The sequence below is a fragment of the Carassius auratus genome, chromosome 22 (genome assembly GCF_003368295.1).
Source record: "Carassius auratus strain Wakin chromosome 22, ASM336829v1, whole genome shotgun sequence".
Lineage (NCBI taxonomy): Eukaryota > Metazoa > Chordata > Actinopteri > Cypriniformes > Cyprinidae > Carassius > Carassius auratus.
Window position 1 is genome coordinate 21,745,478 of NC_039264.1, and position 25,491 is coordinate 21,770,968.

Here is a 25,491-nt window from a genome sequence, read left to right on the forward strand (position 1 = left end):
ATATATATATATATATATATATATATATATATATATATATATATATATATATATATAACTACACAATACAACATTTCTGTAAGCCTACTAGTCAACAGGTTTTTTTAACAGTAAAATTTTTAATGTTTTGAAAGAAGTATCTTCTGCTCACCAAGCCTGCCTTTATTTGATCCAAAGTAAATATTTATACTATTTAAAATAACTGTTTTCTGTCTGAATATATTTTAAATGTAATGTATTCCATGTAATTTTCAGCATCATTCCTCTAGTCTTTGCTGATTATCAATATTTAAAATAGATGAGAACATTTTTTTCAGCATTCTTTGATGAATAGAAGGATCCACTGATCAGCATCTATGCGAAATAAAAAGCTTTTGCAACATTATACTTTTTTTAGCATCAAATCAGTATATCAGAATTATTTCTGAAGGATCGTGTGACTGGAGTAATGATGCAAAAAAATGCAGCTTTGAATTCTCAATAAATTACATTTTGAAATATATTCAAATAGAAATCAGTTATTTTAAATAGGCTAGTAAAAATATTTCTAAATTGTATTGTTTCCTGTACTTTGGATCAAATAAATGCAGGCTTGGTGAACAGAAGATACTTCTTTAAAAAACATTAACAAGCTTACTGTTCAAAAACCTTTGACTGGTACTGGATACAACAGGCAACTTTATAGGCAAATTAGGCAATAGGCAAATTTTTCTCTAATTTCTAGCTTTTAATGTCTAGCTTTTTAATGTCTTACTACAAATTTTTTTTATCACATAATAAGGCAGAATAGTTTTTATACTGTAATACATTCTATTGCACTGCAATTAGCACTGCATTGTTCACATACTTTATTTATCACCTGCTGGAGATTTTTTGGACTTGGAAAAAACAAACCCGAAAAAAACTGTTTTCATACAGCGATAGCTGGACGCTGTTGTCCATATTAAGAGCTTCCTGATATGACTTTCTGCGGGAGTGTTTAGCGCTCTGTGATGTTCATTTCGCCTTCTGAGTCCGAATAAAACATCATGTCATGCGCAGACTATCCTGTCTCTTTAAGTTTAAATCTATATTTATTCACACCAGTTCTTGAAAACCTCTATTCGAACACCCTTGCCCTAAAAAGAACGGGGGAGGAATTTCATGATGATAAAAGTGTGGGGGGGGGACACGTCCCCCGTGTCCCCTGCATAATCTACGCCCCTGGGTAAAGCTGGCATCAAACTCACACGCCTGCATTATTACTCTCATACAGTCTCATCTCCATCTTCCCATCATGCCCTGCTACGAGTACACCATCTCTGAGATTTTATTTTATTTTATTTTATTATTATTTTTAAGTATTTTTAAGGTGGAGTGAACTGGTGCTCTGTGCTTTGCCTCCATCTGTAGTCTATGCTTCCAAATGCTGGGTGTCCGTGCTGTGCTCATGCGCTGGTGCTGGCCGGTCATACACTGCTTTCTGGAAGGTGCAGTAATCGAGGAGTCTTCTGGAGATATGTCTCACCAGTGTGTGTGTGACGCGACAGTTTTTGTAGTCGTCCTCTGATGAGCTTCAGCTATGGCTTCCCAGCCCGTGCTGAGTGAACGCAGGTGTTTCTCCTCGGTTTCCAGGGCAATACTGATGAGTGCTCAGAACAAGCATCACACTCCCCATCCCTAAGCATTGTCCTGGCCCTGTAGGACAACAGGGAGACTGGGGCTGTGTGGGGAATGAACCTTGACAGACCGCCTCTAAAACCAATGTTTGAGGTGTCTGTCTGCAACAGGAAGGGGACATTAAAGTCTGGGCTTGGAGGACCAGCTCAGAGGTGAGTGCCGCTTTCACTTGCTGGAACGATTCATCTTCAGCAGGTCCCCAGTGAGTCTTCTCTGGCTGCCCCTTTCTGGTCATGTCTATCAGGGGAGCTGTTAAGGAGGAGAAGTTAGGGATGAAGCAGCGATAGTAGCCACCAACCCCAAAAAGGCTCTTACCTGGGTTTTGGAGGTGGCCTGTAACGCAGAGAGGATCGCTGCCACTTTCTTCTCCTGAGGCTTAATAAGGCCACGACCCACCTGGAACCCTAAGTGCTTCGTTTCAAAGAGGGCCAGATGACATTTCGCATGCCTGCTGCCAGTCAAAGTAGATGGGGAAGGGCCTGAAGCAGGTGATCTATCAACACTCACTTCACTACCTGGGCAGTGGTGGGACCCCCAGCGATCAGCCAATGATGTGCTAGACAGGTGAGTTCGGCTGCTTGGGCATGGGCTGGCAACCGGGTCTTATATTCCCAGTCATAGAACAACTGTGCCGCACAGTAAGGAAATATTACAGTAGCTCATTTATTTTGAGAGGAATCAAATCTAAAGATTCGACTCGCTTTAAATGAACTGATTCCAAATTTAATTAGTTTATACTTCATCAATGGTTCGTCCAGCAAACGTTGACATCAGTATGTCTTTACAATTCTGTTTATATTACTTCATAATTAGAATACAAACAGAAAGATAATTTATAAATTACGAGCTAGGTAGCTCAGATCCGGGCAAAGTATAATCTTAAAATACACCACACAAGACAATACTTCTTTATAAATGAAACAAGATTTTATTGAGCTACTCTATTACATGGATCTAAAACCTAATGAACACACACACATACATCCACACACACATACATCCATACACACAGTTACTGAAGAGAATGATAATGGATTTGAATGAAGTCCCAGGAGTAAGTTATTCATTAGATTGCACCAAGAAAACCACAAAAACAGAGATGTGTCTTATCTTTACTGCTTAAGATCAATTTGCACTTATTTCAGCAAGTTAGTTTGTTCTACTTGCATTTGCGCTGAAAAGCGGAGTTAGGGATTTCATTCAATATTAAAAACTTTCCATATCTTACACAAATTTAATAGCACTACCTGCTAAAGTTATAAAAGCCTTTACCTTGAGCACATCAAACATAAGACATAAAATATATTATTTGTAAATATCGTAAAACCTTCTGATTTCTCAGTGGTTGTACTTTTGAGATTGTTTATTGAAAAGATCAGTTCGTAGAAAGAGTCACAAGAAAGCAGGAAGCAGAGTCAGGGGATTGATCCTGTATGGGTCCTTTGTGTTGAGGTCCATTAATTATTAATGATTCCTGTGACGTTAACATACATTGTGATCATGAGATGGTACACGATATACAGGGTCCTTATTTCTTGTGAAAAGAGTTATTTAAATCAGCTCCTTTTTAGGAGATAGCAGCACGGCTAACAGGAAACCTACTCAGGATATTGAGTCCCGATGGCCTCGAACATCTCTGCATAGTTCTCTGCGTCGTCGTGTGTGGTCTTCTTTGGCAGGAGCTGCATGGCCTGAACTGTTGGGCAGTGGCAGTGTGAAGCGTGGCGATCTCTTGTCCGATTCTCCCTGGCAAGCTGCCATATGCTCCATAATCTGCCGTTGACAGATGCTCACCTTGGTGAGATGTTTCAGTAATTCCTCCATGGCTAGGGAGGAGCAGCCGCCTGCGGGGAACACAGAAGAAAAAGGGATAACTCAACAAAAAGTGGGGGACGGTCACAGACTTGGGCAAACACAATGCTGGACAGTTGGCTTGTCTGTGATTCTTCCCAAAGTATGCCCGCATTCACCACCAGTGTAATGGGGTGAAGAATCACACGACAAGGGGAATTCAATAAAGGGCCCGGAGGGTGAATTTATTGAAAAGATAAGTGCCAACGTGTCTGGGTGAAGTGAACTGGTGCTCGGTGCTCTGTGCTCTGCCTCCATCAGTACTCTGTGCTTCCAAGTGCTGGGTGTCTGTGCTGGGGCTGGCCAGTCACACACTGCTTTCCGGAAAAGAGGTAGAGGTGCAGTTGTCCAGGAGTCTGGAGAGGAGTCTGGACATTGTGTAACGCAGTGGCTTTTGTAGTCGTCCTCTGATAATCTTCAGCTCTGGCTGGCCACCCTGTGCTGAGTGCACGCAGGTGTTTCTCCTTGGTTTACAGGGCAATGCTGATGAGTGCTCGGGACACGTGTCATAACCTGTAATAATAGTAATGTTAATATCTGTTGCAGACTTTACATTTTTACAATATTTTTTTTCTTCCATTGCTACATTTAAAGACATGAACATGAAATCAAACTGGACCCTTTGTAAACATTAATAGACATTCTTGGTGATATTTTATTACACCATTTCCACCACACAGTCAAGTGATGAAGCTTATAGGTGAATATATAGTCTTTCAGCAATCATTTATTCTGTCCTGAACTCAATCTTTTTACAGTCTCATTTAAAAACCCATGGCAAGTTTGTAGAAATTGTTTTTATAGTTAGTTTTCACATTTAAAAAATAATTTAAAGAGTTACATGAAGTATGGTCATTATTAAGTTGATAATTATATTGTACATTTTAATTAATTTGTAACGTATATATATATATATGTTTGTGTGTGTGTGTGTGTGTGTGTGTGTGTGTGTGTGTGTGTGTGTGTGTGTATTAAAAAATTTAAAGTTATTCACTAGTATCACACAGTTTATCAAGTTATACCTCCCGTAAATGTTAATGTTGATGTCAAAGATTGTGCCGCTTCAATTTAGTGCAAATGTGTAATTGTGCAATTCACCATGGCTAAAGCTAATACTAGTACAATAATTAATATGTTTGTGAATTACATAAAGTGATACTCAATATCATGAACTTGCATTTCCTTTAGAATCAGGCCCCTCACCCTCACACACTCCTACACAAACCTCACAATCAACAGATGAAGGTAATGATTTTCCTCTTGAAATGCGTTAGCTCTACATTAATTGAGCTTTGCAGTATGTCTGTAGTCTGGTCAGACAGTTTTAACTATTAACTTTTATCAACTAGACACCCAACCAAGCTCAAGTAATGGCTCCATCACCTCACCTCCAAACACGACCACCACATCTCTCACATCCACACAAACCACCTCAACCTTACACACATCCACCAGCATCACGGGTAACTCCACACAGTTTGAGCTCTCTGAACAAATGATTGATGATTATTGAGACAACATTGCTTGATTTATGATGATTAACATTTAAATATGTGTTTTTCTCAGATACAACAGAAGGACCATGTGAGTATTTGTTTGTCTGTTGTGTGAAGTCAACTTTAATTGTGTTGTTCGAGACACAGTTTCTTCTTGTGAATTTGTGACTGTTCATACACACTTACACACAGGTCAGTACAGCGTTTTGAAGAGTGTGAACAAAACCGAAGCTCATGTCGTGAATATCACCGGCTCTAAGGACCAAAATTACACAATCAGGATAAAGGATAAGCACAATGAGACCCGTGCTGCGGAAATATCTAACCAAACTGTCTTTAAAATTCCTTTTGAATGGTTAAAACCATGCACTGTGTACACCGTCAGTGTGGATGACTGTGAACTCAGTGGAAACAACATCTTTACTTCCAGTAGTAAGTGTGAAAAAGAAGATTTCTGCATGAATTAAAATATAATGAAATAGACTCAGATGGGACATTATTTACAGTGACCTCACACTTAAAAATATCCAGTTTATTTACAATTCATTCAACAGATTCATATTTTGTTACATAATGCAATGAGTCATTTTTAAATATAATTTTTAAATCTCCAAATTCTCTTTGGGGACTTTGTATAATTTTATTTCACAGCATAGAGAGCAATAACAATTTTTATATTTTTTATTAGGTTTTTGAACTGTGTTTGTATTTTGTTGCTAAATAGATATTGTGAAGTGATATGTATTCATATTTGTCTCATTTCTTGTACAGAAAAAGTAGAAGCTCTTAAAAAAACTGTTGTAACAAGCGTGACAGATAATGAAGTGTGTTTGAAAGGAGAATTGACTGGTATTCAATGGAATCTGACTGAATGTGTTAAAATAACGGAGCAAAACTCTTGTGCACACACACACACCGTTGTACTGGACACATGTAACTACACAATGAATGTTACTCTGCCCCCAGGTTGGTATTTAATAAACTCAACAGATGGATCATTATTCAGTTCAATTTTTACTGCTGTTTAAACACAAATGAAATGTGTGTAGAATAATGATGAATGTTAAATCATTCTCACTCTCTCTCATGATGTAGAATTGACTGTTTTTCAGTTCATGAGTGTGAATCTGAATTGGTCACAACACACAGAAGTGTCCTCAATTTTAATTTTATTGGCATTAATTATAAAATGACTGAATTAAATATAATAATTTACATTATACATTTCAAGCACTAATTATTAATATCTGTTTAATATCTGTTTCTTTAAGTAAAAGTACCAAACATTTTGTAAAATTACAACAAACTTAAAGCAGTTTAACACAAATGTAATATTGTTGATTTTACTTGAATTTTAATTCTACATTTTGTTTGTTTCCTTAATTCAAATTCATTGTCATTTTTCCCAGTACTTTATTTTTTTTAATGAACTGAATGTTTATTTTTTTCAGTAAAGCCTAAAATAAACTTCAAGGAAACTATTCCCTCTCAGTTTGAATGGATGAATAAACCAGAACGATGTAATGCTGCACTGCTTAACATCAGTTGCATCAATGATGAGAACAGTAAGTACTGGACATGTTTTGATGGCACTGTGAATTCATCATCTTTATTTTATTTTATTCATACTATATTTTCACTGATGATGATTAAAAAGACAAGCAGATGAAGAATGAGTTTTCTCCTCTTTATTTATCAGAAAAGGGCACAGTTTATGGGTTAAATACCTCAGTGTTATTATTACTAAACACACACTACAGCTGCACTGGAGAATATCCTCGTGAGAAACAACCCATCAAGAGTAATGAGCTCGACATTCAGATCAAATGTGGTGAGTTCATTTCAAACACAGATGGCGCTGGTTCAGAGTTATTCCTTTTTTTTTCTCCTGCACACCTGAGAATATTTACCAGTAATGTCATGATAACTATCAAAAAATTGAATGATATTTTTTCAGAACGTATAGTTTTTCTCCAGGATGTCCTTCAAACTTCAGTCTAGCTTGGAGGTGTCTCTTCTTCAGAAGAGATGTTTTCTTGGTCTGCAGCCGCACAGTCTATTCCTGTCCGAGCCTCTAGTGTCCGTCTTCATTGAGATATCAATCCCAGACCCAGACTTGACTGAATCATTCACTAGAATCTCCGCAGTTGTTCTTGGGTCTTTAGAAACCTCTCTCAAAAGTTTTCTAAAAATAATTTTTTTTAATTTTCTTTCCCTTCCTGCCGCTGTTCTCCACTGTGTGGGTCTCTTCAAACTTCTTGTACTTCTAATAGTAATAGTTAATACTTCTCAAGGATGTTCTTGACATTGGAAAATGCTTTGATAAATGTTTAAATGCTAATCCTCCTTTATGCATAAATTGCATTTACAATCTTTTTTTTTTTTTTTTTTTGTCTTTGCCATGATGACAACACATACTTCATCATTAGTTTACAGTGTAATTTAAAGGTTTAGAGGATTATGTTAATTAGGCAAGTTAAATTAGTTAACGACAGTTATTGAACAACAGTGGTTTGTTCCATATCAATTATTTTACATCATTCTTTTATTCCAGTCAAATTGAAATAAGCTTTCTCCAGATTAAAAATATAATAAGAAATACTGTTAAAATACCCTTGTTCTGTTAAACATCACTTCTGAAATATTTGAAAAAGGACAGAAATTTTATAGGGGGCTAATAATTTTGTCTTCAACTGTGTGTGTGTATGTGTGTATGTATTAGGGGTTGAATTACTTCTGTTTTTTTTAAGTCAACGTTTATGTGATGAAAGTCGAGTCAAAGTCGACTGGTCACTGATGACATTATTAATGAACGAATACATCTGGAGCAGAGACTCAAACACTGAGTGCACAGCTATGGTATATGCCGGTGCTGCCCACATGGCTATTGCTCCTATAAAAGCTCATCTTTGGGTCGTTACATTTCTCACAGATTTCTGCTCGTTCTAATTCATATACAGATAAAGTAGCACAGTAAGGATTCATTTGAATGTGTGTGTGAATTAATTCTACCTGGCAGCATCTCTCTAGTAGTAGGGAGGCTGTGTGGTTTAGTTAAAGAAATATATGCTTGAACTTTTCAGTTTCTAAACTATTTTATTGAGAAATCACAGAACAATGTTGACAATACATTTTCTGCGCTGAATGATTCTGTGCTCGCGAACTGCGTGTGACGTACAAGCTTCTGTCTGAAGCTGTGAGTGCGTTACAGAGCAGCAGCGCATTAGATTAGAACAGCAGTTAACCTGTACTTATAAATGTTTTAAACGTGTATTCTACCGTTTAGTTTTGAGCATTCAATAATATAATCACACTTCTTTTGGAGCGCTTTCAGAGTCTTCATTTATTCATCATTTCCTCTAACGTAAATGTGGAAGTCCTTATGAGATATTCTGTTGCGCCCTCTATAAGCTTAAAGTGTCATTACAGAGCATTGAAGTTGACTAGTTGATTAGACTGTGCAACCCCTAATATTAATATATATAATTTCAGTCCTTTTTCAGATATTTCCCAAGTGATGTTTAACATCATAATTTATTGAACATCAGATATTTATATATTTAGATAAGAGTTTAATGCCACTTCAAATTGTCTTCAGTAATTTAAGTTAATTAATAAGTTATTTTCATTTTCATTAAAGTGAAGGAACTGAACATAAACATAGGAAATAAGAAAATTTCAAACAGCACCTAAATGGCATAATATTAAATATATAAATATGAACAATATATAATGTTAAACAATTAAAGGGTTTTATCATTATATTACAACAACATATTTGGCTTTGTTCTTTTAATTTGTCCACTGTGTTTTATTAGTGAATTTTAACTCCATTCTTTTCATCAGGAAACTTACTGTATCACTTTGACTTGGCTTAAATGGCAAGGCATAAGGCATAAGCAAGACATAAATTAAACTAAAGATTATTATTTTATTGTTTTTTTTTTCATCTGTTTGTTACATTTTAAAGATGTTATTTTGTTTTAAAACTGTTGATATTGATATTTAATGTTATCCAATACACTGACAAGTGTGACTGAGGAATCAAAATAAGATTTGTTTTAAATTGTTGGTGATTTCTATTTTTCTTTCTTACAGATTGGCAAAAGAAAGGGCAATTTCAGCCCCTATCCAGCAGCTCATTGGAAATCTCCTGGACTTCACTCGAGGGAGATCGATGCTCAGGGATTGAATGGGACAGTTATTCAGTCAGCTGCAAAACACCTGACAGACATGGAAACAATCATCGTAAGAGCTCCAACTTTCCTGTTGTTTTACCAATACACCATCACTGAAATTATCATCTGCACAGTATCTGTAATAATACTCCAGAGTCTTTTATGATATTAGTAGAGGTAATAGATGTTCAGTGTCTAATTCAGGTATATTTTGTCTTTTCAGCTGGGAGCTGTACACAAGACAGTGTCACTAGTACAGTCTGTAGAATTACTGGATTATTGCCATATACAGACTATGAATGCAGTATTACTGGAACAGTCAACCAAAAACCTTATGTCATTTACACTGGTAACAGTACAACGCTTTCTGACAGTAAGTTTTTTTTTTTCTTTTCCTTCAGATCTCTTCCTTCTGTCATTCTTCATTTTGCAGTTATTTTGTGGATATTAAAGGGTTAGTTCACCCAAAAATCTAAATTATGTCATTAATAACTCACGTCGTTCCAAACCAGTAAGACCTCTTGTTTATCTTCAGAACACAGTTTAAGATATTTTAGATTTAGTCGAGAGCTCTCAGTCCCTCCATTGAAGCTGTCTGTACGGTCTACTGTCCATGTCCAGAAAGTTAAGGAAAACATCATCAAAGTAGTCCATGTGACATCAGAGGGTCAGTTAGAATATTTTGAAGCATCAAAAATACATTTTGGTCCAAAAATAGCAAAAACGATGACTTTATTCAGCATTGTCTTCTCTTCAGTGTCTGTTGTGAGAGAGAGTTCAAAACAAAGCAGTTAGTCATATCTGGTTGTCTATTTGTATGTAAATGATAGGTCATTGTGTGTCTAAAATCTGTTTTGTTTCATTCTGTTTGATAGAGCCCATTTTCCAGTCAGAAATTGAAGTAATTCACCCTTCTCACAATTCTCTTGAAATAAAATGTGAAAACAAGAGACCAAAAATAAACTGGAACGGAGGAGAGGGAACATTTCAAGCTGAAATCACATACAATGGAGAACCTCCAATCACCAAAAAACCCAAAACTAAATGTTCATTTCATTTTCAAGATCTTTACTACCTTACAACATATAAAATTCAGGTACCTAAATCTCACTTAGTTTCTGTCACCATCTGTCATTCAGCATGCCAAAGAATTAGTGTTGGAATTGCTGTTTATGCAATGTTTTCATGTTTGTTTCACAGTTAATATTTATTATTTTCAGATAACAGCCAAGAATAAAGAAGGACATTCAGCTTTCGTTACTTCTGAAGCCACTACTCAGTGTAAGAACAACCTTTTCTCATTCCAGCACAACTAGAGATGTTTGCCATTTCAGTTCAGCTCTATTATTATCTGTTCATGTATCATCTTTTTCAAAGTGCTTTAAAGGTGCACTCAGTAATTTATTTAATTATTTATTTGTATTTCTTTGTTTTACAATGGTCAATATATACATTAAAAAGAAAACACAGGCCAGTATTTGAATGTTGAACAGTACGCTCATTTGCTGCTGATCCAACAGAAACCACTCACCTGCGCTGTGTACTGTATGATTACTAGCAGGTTAAGTTAAGGACTTATCATCCAGTGACATCTAGAATTTCATGACAGAACTTTGTTTGTATTCTGCATGGGAAAGTGTTTAGAAACATGGTGATTGTAAAAATGGAATTGTTAGGCTACTGAAATGCCTAGATCTCATTACTTTTTTGTGCAAAAATCGTGTTACTGAGGAAAATAATTGCTTATTGCACCTTTAATTGTACAAAAATACTCTCCAGCAGTTTATTTAGGCGAATTTAAGCTGCAAATATGTTCCTCCCTCAGACAATGACAAGGCTGTTGTTGGATTCTTGGTGTTTCTGATCATTGTGACGTCAGTGGCGCTCCTCTTCGTGCTCTTCAAAATTTACCTTCTCAAAAGAAAGCGGTCAGTGTCACAGTAAATCCCAGCTGTCCTTTGAACTCTGTTATCACAATGTTTTCTTTAAATGTTCATCAATGTTTCTGTTGGGCTTTCTCACCACAGGGCTACTGAGGATGAAGAGATTCCTCTCACACGTATGCTATTCTCTTCTATCACTCAATTCAGTGCATTCCAGAAGTAAACGGCTTTCAGAATCTGATGTTTCATGTCCTCCAGCAGAACCGCTGCGCAGAGTTGAGCCCATCTATGCTGACGGTTTGGTGGAGGCTTACAAGACCAAGATCGCTGATGAGAGCCGCCTGTTTATGGATGAGTTTCAGGTGATTCTCTATACCATAAATCTGCAGAAGCTACATTTACAGTTTTAATATAATGAGAAATACATTCAGATTTTGCATCTCCTCAGAGCATTCCCCGCATTTTCTCCAATTACACCGTCAAAGAAGCGAAGAAACAGGAAAACCAGTCCAAGAACCGCTACGTTGACATTCTGCCTTGTAAATATCACTCCAGTTTTCATGAAGAAATCAGTTTACCCAGTGCCCTTTGTAGTTTTCATTTTTTTAATCAGAGAATTGATCATTTTGTGCATGAATTTGCAGATGACTATAATCGGGTTACTCTCTCAGCTGGAGGTGAAGATGACTACATCAATGCCAGCTTTATCGAGGTATGGCTCATTTATCCTCTAGCTATATATCATGCTTGTTTACCTCAACTAATTTTAATATAACTTTATTGAAATTGATGGAGGTCATTTTTAAATACAATTTAAATATCATACTTAACAATCCAGCTAAAAATATTTATTTATTTATAAAACTGTTAACAATTGTACTGTAATGCATTAACCCTTACAGGGATATCAAGAGCCAAAGAAATACATTGCAGCCCAAGGTAAAAATCCTCTTATTAAACAGATGGTTATGATTCTTAATTGTGATTGGCTAAGCCTCTTTTAAAGCAGCCAAAGAATGCACACTTTTACCCAACATTATATATCACCAAATGACCATTAAAATGTGGCAGAATTGTTTACATTAACATTTAAGGTTATTAAAACTGAACATTTAGTGAGTTTTGAATTTTATCCAATGGTTGATTTTGATTTTATTTTGTTGGCATGTTTTCCAGGACCCAAGGATGAGACTGTTTGTGACTTTTGGCAAATGGTTTGGGAGCAAAAGTCATCCATTATTGTCATGGTCACCCGTTGTGAGGAAGGAAATAAGGTTGTGTTTGGTCCAGTGTTGTAGATTTTTTTAAAAGGGTTTATTCATGTTTTTTTGTCATTTGTATTAGTTATTTGTTAATTATTTCCTCTCTCTGTTGCTGTTTGTCCTCTCAGGTCAAATGCGCTCAGTACTGGCCATCTCTGGACAGAGAGACTGAGATTTTTGATGATTTTGTGGTGAAAATCCGATCTGAGCAACATTGTCCTGATTATATCGTACGCCATCTGATCCTGGCCAATGTAAGTGTGTGTGGTTCACTTATTCATATATGCTTCATTCAGATGCTTTTACCTTAGTGAGCTACTTTATGTGGTTAATGAAGACACAAATTTGTATAATGACATAGGTATGACACAGGTAGTACAATGAGGAGGTGGTTTATGAGGACATTTTTAGTGTCCCCGTAATTCAAAATGCTTATAAATCATACATAATTAGTTATTTTGAAAATCCAAAAATGCACAAAGTTTCCTCTGAGGGTTAGGTTTAGGTGTAGGGTTTGGGTAGGGCAATAGAAAATACAGTTTGTACAGAATAAAACCCATTACGCCTATGGAGAGTCCCCATAAACCACATATACCAACATGTGTGTGTGTGTGTGTGTGTTTGTGTGTGTACAGAAGCGAGAGAAGGCCTCAGAAAGAGAAGTCACACATATCCAGTTCATCAGCTGGCCTGACCATGGTGTGCCCGGAGACCCCTGCCTGCTTCTGAAGCTCAGGAGAAGAGTCAACTCCTTCAAGAACTTCTTCAGTGGCCCGATTGTGATCCACTGCAGGTAAGACAAGGCTGTAGAGATTATTATATGCATTTAGTAACAAAAAGGGTAATTTAGAGTGAATAAAGCTTAATGTGAATGTTGTTGTATCCTCTATAGTGCAGGGGTCGGCCGCACAGGAACATATATTGGCATTGATGCAATGATTGAATCTCTCGAGGCAGAGGGCAGAGTGGATATCTATGGATATGTAGCAAAACTACGTCGCCAGCGATGCCTCATGGTTCAAGTGGAGGTGATTTAATTTTATTCACTGATTTATTGGTAATGCATTTGATGTGTCGCACCAAATTTGAAGTAGGTATCATTAAAAAGCTCAAACTGGTCTAAATGTTACACTCTAATCAGTTTCTAATTATTTTATATATAATTAATGATTATACTTATTTTGTTAACCATAATAATATATGTGTTTAGCAGTTTATTTAAATATTTGAATATTTATTCAATCAGTTCCTTTTATTTCAATAAATTTATTTCAATAAAATGACCAATTATTGCTCATTGATTTTTAGTCATTTAACATGAATAAACTTTAAAAGAAAAATACCTATGTGAAACTTCCGTCAAACATTTAGTAGTGCTTAGAATGTACGATTTTACAATTACTTTTGCATTTGTGTATATAAATGTAAATTAAACCTATGTATGCTAAAAAGTTTTTTCTTTAAATCTGAATTATTCTTTCTGAAATCTTAAATATAAGTGTTAAATCTAATCGTGAACTAAACATGCAAAAATCATATTTTCATTTATCCTTAAAATTTACTTAATATATCCTTAGTGTGACCAAATATGGCCAAGCTATAGCACCCATTATTTTATTTTTTTAAAACATCTTTTATTTTACGCTTAACTTTGGACAGTTTTAAGATCTGTTGTAACAGCCTTTATTTTACTTTCTTTCTTTTTTTTTCTTTTTTTTTTTTTTTGGATGTGTTTATGCATATTTAACTGTGTGCTTTGCTTATTGTGATAGGCCCAGTACGTACTGATCCACACTGCTCTGATTGAGCACCACATGTTCGGAGAGACAGAGGTCTCACTGTCTGAATTCCACTCAGCGCTCAACACCCTCAGGCAGAAAGATGGCAATGACCCCAGTTTGCTTGAAATGGAGTTCCAGGTTTGTCCTCCCTCTTTGATTTTCAGCTGATTGATTATTAGGGCACTAATAATCAATCATTTAATAATAATCACTAACGCACACTAATAATCATAATTTCCCATTGCTTTCCTTTATAAAGAAACTGCCCAAATTTAAAAAATGGAGAACATGTAACACGGCAAGCAGCGAGGAGAACAAGAAGAAAAACCGCAACTCCGATGTTATCCCATGTCAGTTACCAACACCAACTTTATTAATCTGCAGATCTTGGTCTCAAATGCATGTTACAAAACTATATATAATATATAATTATAATATAAATATATAATATATAATATACAGACATAAATTTACTTCTTCATTACAAATTAGCATTAGATGAGTTACCAGTGAGCATTTCTGTTCCAGATGACTTTAACAGAGTCCTGTTTAGACTGGACATTGAGGGCAACCAGACGAGTGACCCAGAAGATGAGGAGGATTATTCATCAGATGAGGAAGAAGAATCTAATGAATACATCAACGCCTCGTTCATTTCTGTACAAAACTTGATTCTCTTGAATTTATATTATCTAATATATTTTTATTTTTTAAAACACAGTTATTAGAGTGAATGAGAAATTGTTTAATAGATTAGAATGTCTAAATATGAATCAAATATGCTTGTTATTGCTTTCCAACAGGGCTACTGGTGTCAGAAGAGTTTGATCGCAACACAGGGACCTTTACCAAACACGACGGGAGAGTTCCTGCTCATGCTGTACCAGCAACAAACTAAAACACTGGTCATGCTCACTGACTGCCAAGAAGACAGCAATGTAAGACCACCCACAGTAACAGAGAGAGAGAGAGCGATGGATAAACAGACAGAGAGAAAGAATGAGAGATAGATATGCAAACAGACAAGCAGTTAAAGTATATACACAGACGGATAGATTGAACAAAAGAAAGACAGATAACAAGAGTGACAGTGGTAAAGACTGACAGATGGAAGGATTGACAGACAGGCATGTATAGACAGACAGACAGACAGACAGGCATTGACTGACAGACAGACAGACAGACACATAGATAGATAGATAGATAGATAGATAGATAGATAGATAGATAGATAGATAGATAGATAGATAGATAGATAGATAGATAGATAGATAGATAGATAGATAGATAGATAGAATTAACTGATCTCTGCCCAATTTTTCACCCCATATCTATTTTGGGTTGTTTCAGGAATATTGCTCTCAGTACTGGGGAGATGAAAAGAAAACATTCGGGGAGATGGAAATTGAGGTAAAAAAGACAGAAAGCTTCCCAACGTATGTGAGGCGGCGACTGGAAATAAAGTCCACAAAGGTAAGCATATTCCTTCTCCTCAGCATGAATATATGTGACGACATCATCTGCAGACAAATGAATCCGTTTTGAATCCTGTAACAGAAGACAGACGTCTTGGAGGTGGATCAGTACCAGTTCCTGAAATGGAAAGGCCGTGAGCTTCCGGAGAACCCTCAGGAGTTGATAGAGATGATAAGGGTCATCAGAGAGAACAGCAATTATGATAACAGCAAAATGAACCGTAACATCCCCATGGTGGTGCACTGCAAGTAAGTCCATCAACACCAGTTTGTTTGTTTTTTTCCTGATGAACATGGGTGGATGGATTGTTGGATTTTAAACTTCCACAAACTTTCATTTCAGCAATGGATCATCACGTACCGGTGTCTTTTGTGCCCTATGGAACCTCTTGGACAGCGCATACACTGAGAAGCTGGTGGACGTCTTCCATGTAGTCAAAAACTTGCGCAAGGAGAGACAGGGGATTATAGAAACAATCGTACGTTCTTGCTTTGTTTAAAAAAAACTATATACCTTACTCAGGTTAGATGCTATACTCAAAAAAAACAAGGCTGTGGGGGTTAAATATATTTTTCTCAAGCCACAATGACATTTTCATGAAATAAAAAATTTGTCAGCTGTCAAATCGGTACGTTTTAATAGTACAATCCATTAAACGACTGAATTATCCCTCACATCTGCATTCCTGTCAAAAATGACATTTGCCGCTACCCTTACTAAGGTTTATAGAAAATTAGAAAAACTTATCTATCTTCTACTTTCCTTAAAATACTGATATGTACCATTTTGGAAGAAAAAGATAGTTTGGGATTTCCATTGTTATTGTCGGATCGGTAACACTTTATTTTACAGTTTCACCTATTAGTTGCTTATTAGCATGCATATTACTAGGATATTAGCCATGTATTACTACTAATTAAGTACAAATTAGTGCCTTATTCTACATGACCTTATTCTACATCCCTAATCCTACCCAGTACATAAACTTAATAACTATTTTACTAACTATTAATAAGCAGCAAATTACAGGGTTTGTTTACCCAATAATCAAAATTATGACATTAATAACTCACCCTCATGTAGTTCCAAACCAGTAAGACCTCCTTTTATCTTCAGAACACAGTTTAAGATATTTTAGATTTAGTCGAGAGCTCTCAGTCCCTCCATTGAAACTGTGTGTACGGTATACTGTCCATGTCCAGAAAGGTAAGAAAAACATAATCAAAGTAGTCCATGTGACATCAGAGGGTCAGTTAGAATATTCTGAAGCATCAAAAATACATTTTGGTCCAAAAATAACAAAAAACTTTGACTTTATTCATCATTGTCTTCTCTTCCGTGTCTGTTGTGAGAGAGAGTTCAAAAAAAAGCATTTAAAACGGTTCACATCTCCAATAAGCATTAATCCGCAAATGACTTAAGCTGTTAACTTTTTTAACGTGGCTGACACTCCCTCTGAGTTCAAACAAACCAATATCCCGGAGTAATTAATTTACTCAAACTTAATTTACAGTGACTGAACTGGTGTGAAGAGAGAATGTTCCCGGTTTCTTAATTGTTACCTTGTTCCCTGAGAAAGCGGAACGAGATGCTGCACTGCTCAGCGCATTGAGAAACGTCTTTTTCGTGCCCCAATGACGTCATCAACTGAGGCTATATTACCCTGGGTCAATTCTATCTACGTGTTACACACATTATTCACAGCTGGTCACGAATAAGACGTTTCCCAATGTCTTGAGCAGTGCAGCATCGACTGAAGCTTTCGAAAGGGAACTGAAGATGAACACCGAGCTGAGCCAGATAATGAACAAAAGATTGACTCGTTCTCGAGTCAAAAAAAAAAACGTTTGCATCGGTTTTCAGATTACCAGTAGTTCTTTTGGACAGTTCGATTAAATAAACCGGTTGAAGAAAACGGTTCACCAGTTCTTTTGCGCTTGACGTAATGGTGTCATTTGTGATGATTGCCCTTAAGTTCAAACCTTTGGTTTACTCGAGCTCATAAAATTAGAACAGAATCAGTTCAGAATCAGTCACCAAAAAAATACATTCGGTTCAGATGCTCTGTGTGTCAGTCTGCTTCACACTGAATCACACATCATACGCAGTATTCATCAACTCCTCGGTTCTCCAATTGGACGCGTCTGACCGAAACGGTTCTTGACTCGAGAACAAGTCAATACTTTTGTTCGTTATCTGGCTCGGCTCTGCAGTCATCTTCAGTTCTCTCTTCACAGTAGTTCAGTCAGTGTACCGTTTGAGTACATGAATTACTCCGGGATATTGGTTTGCTTGAACTCTGGTGGAGTGTCAGCCACATTAAAAAATGTTACGGCTTAAGTCATTTGTGGATTAATGCTTATTGGATACGAGAACCGTTTTAAACGATTCAGTTCGATTTGATGAACTGGTTCAAAAAGATCCGGTTACATCGAACGATTTGTTTGTGAACCCTATATAACAAACTGCTTTGTTTTGAACTCTCTCTCACAACAGACACTGAAGAGAAGACAATGCTGAATAAAGTCGTAGTTTTTGCTATTTCTGGACCAAAATGTATTTTTGATGCTTCAAAATATTCTAACTGACCCTCTGATGTCACATGGACTACTTTGATGATGTTCTTCTTACCTTTCTGGACATGGACAGTAGACCGTACACACAGATTCAATGTAGGGGCAGAAAGCTCTCGGACTAAATCTAAAATATCTTAAACTGTGTTCCAAAGATAAACGGAGGTCTCACAGGTTTTGGAACGACATGAGGGTGAGTTATTAATGACATAATTTTGATTATTGGGTGAACTTACCCTTTAAGAATTTATTATGACAAAAGTTGTAGTTAATAGTTAACAAGTTTTACCTATTTTAAAGTGTAACCCTGCATATCTTTGCTAACGTTTGCTAAATGTGACCCTGGACCACAAAACCAGTCTTAAGTTGCACAGGTATACATACAGTATTTGTAGCAATAGGCAACCATATATTGTATGGGTCAAAACGATTGATGTTTCCTTAATTCCAAAAATCATTGGGATCTTAAGTAAAAGATCATGTTCCATGAAGATATTTTGTAAATATCCTATCGTAAATATATCAAAACATACTTTCTGATTAGTAATATGCATTGCTAAGTACTGAATTGGGACAACTTCACAGGCTATTTTCTCATTATTAGATTTTTTTTTTGCACCCCATAATTGCAGATTTTCAAATAGTTGTATCCCAGCTTATCCTGACAAATCATAGATCAATGGAAAGCTTATTTGTTCAACTTCACAAAATGCAGTCACAAATATGAAATCTTGCACTTAAAGGTGACTTCAAAGATGTTTCAACCCAAATAAAGTGTAGTTTGCACATGTAAACCACATAGAAGTTAATAAACAATCCATGATCAAATCTGTTACTCTTTTGTTTCACGTTAAAATGCTAAAGTACTTCTAAACTCCTCACAGGAGCAGTACAAGTTCCTCTACGAGGCTCTAGAGGGTGCTTTCCCGGTGCAAAACGGTGCTGTAAAGACGCCACCTGCAAACGACACCGCGCAGGTCATCAACGAAACCACGGCGCTTCTCGGCGAGCCCAATGACACTTCTGGTGCTGACCAGAAGGAGTCTGAAGAGAGCAAAGCCAAGGAGAGCAGCGAGCAGAAAGCCAAGGAGAGCGGCGAGCAGAAAGCAGAAGAAAGCAGCGAGCAGAAACCCAAAGAGAGCAGTGAGCAGAAAACCAAAGAAAGTAGCGAGCAGAAAGCCGAAGAAAGCAGCGAGCAGAAACCCAAAGAGAGCAGTGAGCAGAAAACCAAAGAAAGCAGCGAGCAGAAACCCAAAGAGAGCAGCGAGCAGAAACCCGAAGAAAGCAGCGAGCAGAAACCCAAAGAGAGCAGCGAGCAGAAACCCGAAGAGAGCAGTGAACAGAAACCCAAAGAGAGCAGTGAGCAGGAAGTCAAGGAGAGCAGCACTGCTGAGGCTCCACCAGCAGAGGGAGAGAAACCCAGCACCGAGGGCACCACCAATGGCCCCACCACCACCGTAGAGCTTTAAGCATTTTGGGAGCTAAAATATTTTTGCTAATTTGACACCAAGTGTCAAGGAGTGATTTTTTAAATAATTTTGAGTTCTTGTTTTACATTGGGTTTCATTGTACATTAAATGTTAGGTTAGAGTTTGTGTGTGTGTGTGTGTGTGTGTGTGTATGTGTGGAGAATTCAGGTTAGGATCTCACTGATCCAATAAAACGTACATTTCTCAGGTTTCGGTTTGGATTTTCTGTAAAGGCTAATGATGCTGTTTGTGTGAAAGCTTTGCATATATATATATATATATATATTGTTTATTAACATTTGTAAAGGATTTGCTTCATGATTTGATTTTTAGGCTATCAAATTGAGTTTTGAATGTATTGTAAAATAAGACCTTACAGACGATATTTTCTGTAGTTTTTATGGAAACTGTATTAAAGCATAGCCTTATTGCATCTAAATTATAGTGTCTGAAATGGAAGGGAGTGCTTTTATGTTCGAGAACAAACCAAAATAAGAGCAAAGATGACTTTGCACTACAGAGCTGTCATCAAACTATCTTTCACTTCACTGTTGTTTTCCTGATTCGCTTAATACATATTTCATTTTAAGCAGATGTACCTTTTTAAAAAAAGAAAAAAAAAAGAATAAAGGATTGCTTGAACAACACAGCTGTTGTGTTTTACCTCGCTCTAAGCCTCAAACAGGTGAAATAAACACGAGCAAAAGAGTGCCACTTGTGCTGATCCAGGTCAGACCCTCTTTATGGTTTTGTTAACCCGTTTGTGTCCTCGTCAGGTGCATGAACCTGGCCTAGAAAGTGTAAATACTGTAAAACCAGAAGAATGTGCTTTTAACTTCATGAGTATTTGTAGTGCAAGCATTAGCCACAAGATGGTGCTTGCTAACAAAGAAGAAAACACAGGCAGTCTATCAAACCAGTGTGCTTTTGGTATGAATAATAGATATCAATTTTGAATTAATAATAGGTTTGTGATGATAGACTGGTATAAGGAAAATTGATCAGTTATTTTCATTATAGAGGTATATGGCTATAATAAAAATATATATATCACTATGCATATAATTTGTAAATGCAGGAATGCAAGTGTATTTATTATATAAAAACATTTTATACAATTAAAACCATTTTAATTACTTTAAAAAATCTTTAAAAATGTCAGGAGAGAGAAAAAAAATCTCTCTCTCTCTCTCTCTCTCTCTCTATATATATATATATATATATGTGTGTGTGTGTGTGTGTGTGTGTGTGTGTGTGTGTGTCAGAAGATGTTTTATTGACTGAAATTATGGTTTATTGGCTGAGGTCTCCAAAAAACTATTTGTCTCACTTCATTTAATTTTCCCCTTTAAGTCAGTAAAAGAAAATGGGACATCGGTGGCCCTGCAGTGGTTCAGGAGAGAGAAGTAATTGTCTTCTCATAACACACTGGAATAAATAAATAAATACATTTTTGAAATCATATTATTTTAGGTCTAAATCCAGAGGCCAATTGTGGGTGAATACTGAAAGGAGAATGTAAAGCTCACTATATTTCTTGTTTTTATTGCTTAAACACCATAATGTAAAAAAAAAAAAAAAAAAGATTTTTTTTTTTGTTTTTAGAGTTAGGTTTGGACATGAAAATGGCGATGTATCAGAATGACACGTTTCACTGATATTATCTTATTATACCTGCAGCCATTTTGACCTTTTAAGCATAAATGTGTAATTGTTAAATCTAAGCTTTGAAGGTTCATGAAGGTGAATGCATGCAAGCAGCTTTTACAGTGAGCCACGTCTGTACAGGTCAAAGAGGGGAAACTCCCTTTAGCCTAAATAAATCATCAGTGAATCTGCGGTGCAGCATTTGCATTCAGCTGTCACACGTAACTCCACCCAGCCATGCAATTATCATAGCATATTTCATGTTTCCCTCTTTCATCTAACTGTTGTGTATTTGTGTAAAGTATCAGAATCAGGCCTCTGTTGTCTGCTGTATGTTGAATAGGTTATATATATGTGAAACTGCCCTTATACACTCTGTAATTAGTGTGTTGCTCTGTGACGGGTTTCGACTCTAATTGAGCACTTCAAGCGCACACTAAATATAGCTAATGAATTCAGAGATGTTCAAAAGTTCACTGCGGTTACTCGCTATGCATGTTAACATGCTATTGGCCATGCTGCATATCTGTAACTGGCAGAAAATGCATGCAATGTGGGTGCAGGGTTTTACATTTGCAATGAACGCATTAAGCAGAAGCTTTCCTTTTTTTTGTTTATTAAAATTTGTATGTGGACGTATGGGCAAAAACAAAAAAATCTATACATTTGTAACAAAATAGTTTTCTTTCAAATGTACACATTTTGGTACAATTTTATACAGGACAGTACATAAGGAGATTTTGTTTTTGGTCTATAATCACAAAGCCATTATAACATTTATGTTTCTAATGACACTAATTTCTTTGAACATTTCCCAAACATTCCCCAATTTGCAATTGGTAAAAAAAATAAAAATAATAATAATAATTAGTCCCACCCCCAAACTCATGCTATTGACAGAAATCTCCCTTTGATTTTAATTATACAAATTAACTAGATTTTGTTTTTTGCTCATTTGTTTGTTTGTTAATTATAAAAGAAAATATGATTATTATTATTATTATTTGCTTTCTCTTTTAGCCTTTTATCAATTCTACATGATTTTAATATTTTTAAACAATAAAACTAAGATTTGTTGTTGTTGTTTAATTAATATAGCTCATATTAATGTTGCATTATCAAAATGTTTTATTCCAGTTGCAATGAAAAGGACATGTTCATGGTTTATATGTACAATATCTGTATGATTTATACAGTAGGATATTTTAACTTTGGCATAAGAAACATTGCTTTGTAATTATTATATTAATTATGCTTTTTTTGAATGCCATTTATTTTATTGTTCCTGTGTGTGTTTTAAGATAGGCTATTTTTCAGTTGTTCAGCAGTTTGTTTTGTTTTGTTTTGGATGAAAAACAAACAGATCGCATTCACTTTAGAAACAAAAGTTTTGATTGAAAGCAAAAAAAGAATGAGAAAACAAAAAGGAAAAAATATATAGTGCATGGCAGCTTAAAACTTCCGTAGATATTTGTTTTCAAACAAAGATTTCTGTTTCCCAAAATACCCACAAGCGCTACTGGTTGGAAATAAAAATGTAGTCCCACCCCAAAGCTCATGCTATTGGCAGAGATCTACAATCTATAACGAGAAAACAACTTTTGTTATGTTAATATAACGAGAAAACAACTTTTGTTATGTCGAGATAACGAGAAAATTAAGTCGTTATAACAGAAAACAACTTTCGTTATGTTGAGATTATGAGAAAATTAAGTCGTTATAACGAGAAAACAACTTTCGTTTTGTCGAGATAACAAGAAAATTAAGTCGTTATAACGAGAAAACAACTTTTGTTATGTCAAGATCATGAGAAAATTAAGTCGTTATAATGAAAAAAGAAGGAAAAAAATTATAGTGCATGGTCGCTTAAAACTTCCGTATATGTTTGTTTTCAAACAAAGATTTCTGTTTCCCAAAATACACACATGCGCTACTGGTTGGAAATAAAAATGGTAGTCCCACCCCAAAACTCATGCTATTGGCAGAGATATGGAAGCTTTAGCCTAAGTTCTGCCAGGAAGACTCAATCACTTCGTCACTAATTACCTTCATCATTATCCAATCACGTCTTTATACTCCTGTATAAAAGATCGTACTTACACATGTTTGAGTTCGCAGATGCCAACGCTACATGATTTTAATATTTTTAAACAATAAAACTAAGATTTGTTGTTGTTGTTTAATTAATATAGCTCATATTAATGTTGCATTATCAAAATGTTTTATTCCAGTTGCAATGAAAAGGACATGTTCATGGTTTATATGTACAATATCTGTATGATTTATACAGTAGGATATTTTAACTTTGGCATAAGAAACATTGCTTTGTAATTATTATATTAATTATGCTTTTTTTGAATGCCATTTATTTTATTGTTCCTGTGTGTGTTTTAAGATAGGCTATTTTTCAGTTGTTCAGCAGTTTGTTTTGTTTTGTTTTGGATGAAAAACAAACAGATCGCATTCACTTTAGAAACAAAAGTTTTGATTGAAAGCAAAAAAAGAATGAGAAAACAAAAAGGAAAAAATATATAGTGCATGGCAGCTTAAAACTTCCGTAGATATTTGTTTTCAAACAAAGATTTCTGTTTCCCAAAATACCCACAAGCGCTACTGGTTGGAAATAAAAATGTAGTCCCACCCCAAAGCTCATGCTATTGGCAGAGATCTACAATCTATAACGAGAAAACAACTTTTGTTATGTTAATATAACGAGAAAACAACTTTTGTTATGTCGAGATAACGAGAAAATTAAGTCGTTATAACAGAAAACAACTTTCGTTATGTTGAGATTATGAGAAAATTAAGTCGTTATAACGAGAAAACAACTTTCGTTTTGTCGAGATAACAAGAAAATTAAGTCGTTATAACGAGAAAACAACTTTTGTTATGTCAAGATCATGAGAAAATTAAGTCGTTATAATGAAAAAAGAAGGAAAAAAATTATAGTGCATGGTCGCTTAAAACTTCCGTATATGTTTGTTTTCAAACAAAGATTTCTGTTTCCCAAAATACACACATGCGCTACTGGTTGGAAATAAAAATGGTAGTCCCACCCCAAAACTCATGCTATTGGCAGAGATATGGAAGCTTTAGCCTAAGTTCTGCCAGGAAGACTCAATCACTTCGTCACTAATTACCTTCATCATTATCCAATCACGTCTTTATACTCCTGTATAAAAGATCGTACTTACACATGTTTGAGTTCGCAGATGCCAACGCGACAACAACCGCAGATTCCGACGTGATTGTACTTGCTCAAGCTGTTGTGTTTATTCATCTACTTGCTGTAATTAAGTTCGTGCCCCGCAAACTATCTAGAGTTCGACGTTCCTCTAAGATGCACACGGGATCGTTGGCTTAGCTCTGTGTCACGGTGATTATCTGCAGTCGTTTGTGTTGGATGATTTACAAGCTTTTCTCGGCAGAGGATGTGAACATTGGCGGAGTTCCGTGTGCTTCCAGGCCAGGGTTGCCAGGTTCTCAAAACCACCAGTTACTACTATAATAAAAAAAAAAAAAAAAAAATAGCCCAATCGCGTTCAAAAGGGATTTATCGGTAGAATTCACATTCTAGGGGCTATATATAACACTATTGGGGTCACCTCAAACCCAGGACAGAAAAGGCAACCCACAAAAAAAAAAAAAAAAAAAAAAAAAAAAAAATACGGTCTTGGCAACGCTGGTGCTTTCCGAGATGTCGCGTCAGTGCTGCTTGGGTCTCAACACCTGAAAAGACTTTGGTCTCAATCAACAAATATTCATCTGTACGCTCACGTGAACCTGCAGGAATGAAGTTTCTCCGGACCAGCAGACAGAATTAAGGCTGCCAGTCTCTTCGGCATCTCGCCTCCATCACTTCACAAGTCTACAGCATTATGCAGGGAACCGCTGCTCTCACCTCATCTTTACATGGCTTACTCTTGGGCTAGTGAATTATGAACACTGGATCTACCAAGCTGATGCGTATATGGACCCTTCTTTTGAGTCGTAGGTAAGATTCGGCTCAATGCTCAGTCAGCAGGCATATATTACTCCACGTGACACGAGTTGCTGCTGACCTTATTTCAGAGTAGTGACATATCTCCAGTTTAACCCGAATATTAATTAGCAGGCATGGTTTGTTTGCACTCCTGGTCTCCGTCTCAAGGCGCGGTCGCATTAGACTTTAAACATGCGAAATTATTTCGAACGCCACTGCGAATATGGGCGGGAG

The 25,491-nt window shown here is 36.1% G+C and overlaps 1 protein-coding gene across 5 annotated transcripts in view; it reads left to right on the top strand.

The window, feature by feature from the left end:
* LOC113039994 (receptor-type tyrosine-protein phosphatase C-like) overlaps window positions 1-20,275 on the top strand; it is a 121,016-nt gene extending 100,741 nt beyond the window's left edge. For all 5 annotated transcript variants that reach the window (XM_026198176.1, XM_026198177.1, XM_026198178.1 and 2 more), the window contains 29 exons: window positions 4,699-4,755; window positions 4,860-4,973; window positions 5,077-5,094; window positions 5,199-5,438; window positions 5,778-5,972; window positions 6,458-6,571; window positions 6,706-6,837; window positions 9,105-9,254; window positions 9,408-9,557; window positions 10,060-10,280; window positions 10,405-10,465; window positions 11,010-11,112; window positions 11,212-11,243; window positions 11,326-11,429; window positions 11,516-11,606; window positions 11,712-11,779; window positions 11,970-12,006; window positions 12,244-12,341; window positions 12,458-12,583; window positions 12,965-13,122; window positions 13,222-13,357; window positions 14,102-14,248; window positions 14,370-14,460; window positions 14,639-14,769; window positions 14,914-15,048; window positions 15,461-15,583; window positions 15,668-15,834; window positions 15,929-16,064; window positions 19,044-20,275. In XM_026198176.1, the coding sequence (XP_026053961.1) occupies window positions 4,699-4,755; window positions 4,860-4,973; window positions 5,077-5,094; window positions 5,199-5,438; window positions 5,778-5,972; window positions 6,458-6,571; window positions 6,706-6,837; window positions 9,105-9,254; window positions 9,408-9,557; window positions 10,060-10,280; window positions 10,405-10,465; window positions 11,010-11,112; window positions 11,212-11,243; window positions 11,326-11,429; window positions 11,516-11,606; window positions 11,712-11,779; window positions 11,970-12,006; window positions 12,244-12,341; window positions 12,458-12,583; window positions 12,965-13,122; window positions 13,222-13,357; window positions 14,102-14,248; window positions 14,370-14,460; window positions 14,639-14,769; window positions 14,914-15,048; window positions 15,461-15,583; window positions 15,668-15,834; window positions 15,929-16,064; window positions 19,044-19,628 (3,920 nt within the window). In that variant the 3' untranslated portion in view covers window positions 19,629-20,275. The remainder of the gene's footprint in view (window positions 1-4,698; window positions 4,756-4,859; window positions 4,974-5,076; window positions 5,095-5,198; window positions 5,439-5,777; window positions 5,973-6,457; window positions 6,572-6,705; window positions 6,838-9,104; window positions 9,255-9,407; window positions 9,558-10,059; window positions 10,281-10,404; window positions 10,466-11,009; window positions 11,113-11,211; window positions 11,244-11,325; window positions 11,430-11,515; window positions 11,607-11,711; window positions 11,780-11,969; window positions 12,007-12,243; window positions 12,342-12,457; window positions 12,584-12,964; window positions 13,123-13,221; window positions 13,358-14,101; window positions 14,249-14,369; window positions 14,461-14,638; window positions 14,770-14,913; window positions 15,049-15,460; window positions 15,584-15,667; window positions 15,835-15,928; window positions 16,065-19,043) is intronic.
* The last annotated feature ends 5,216 nt before the right edge of the window (window positions 20,276-25,491 follow it).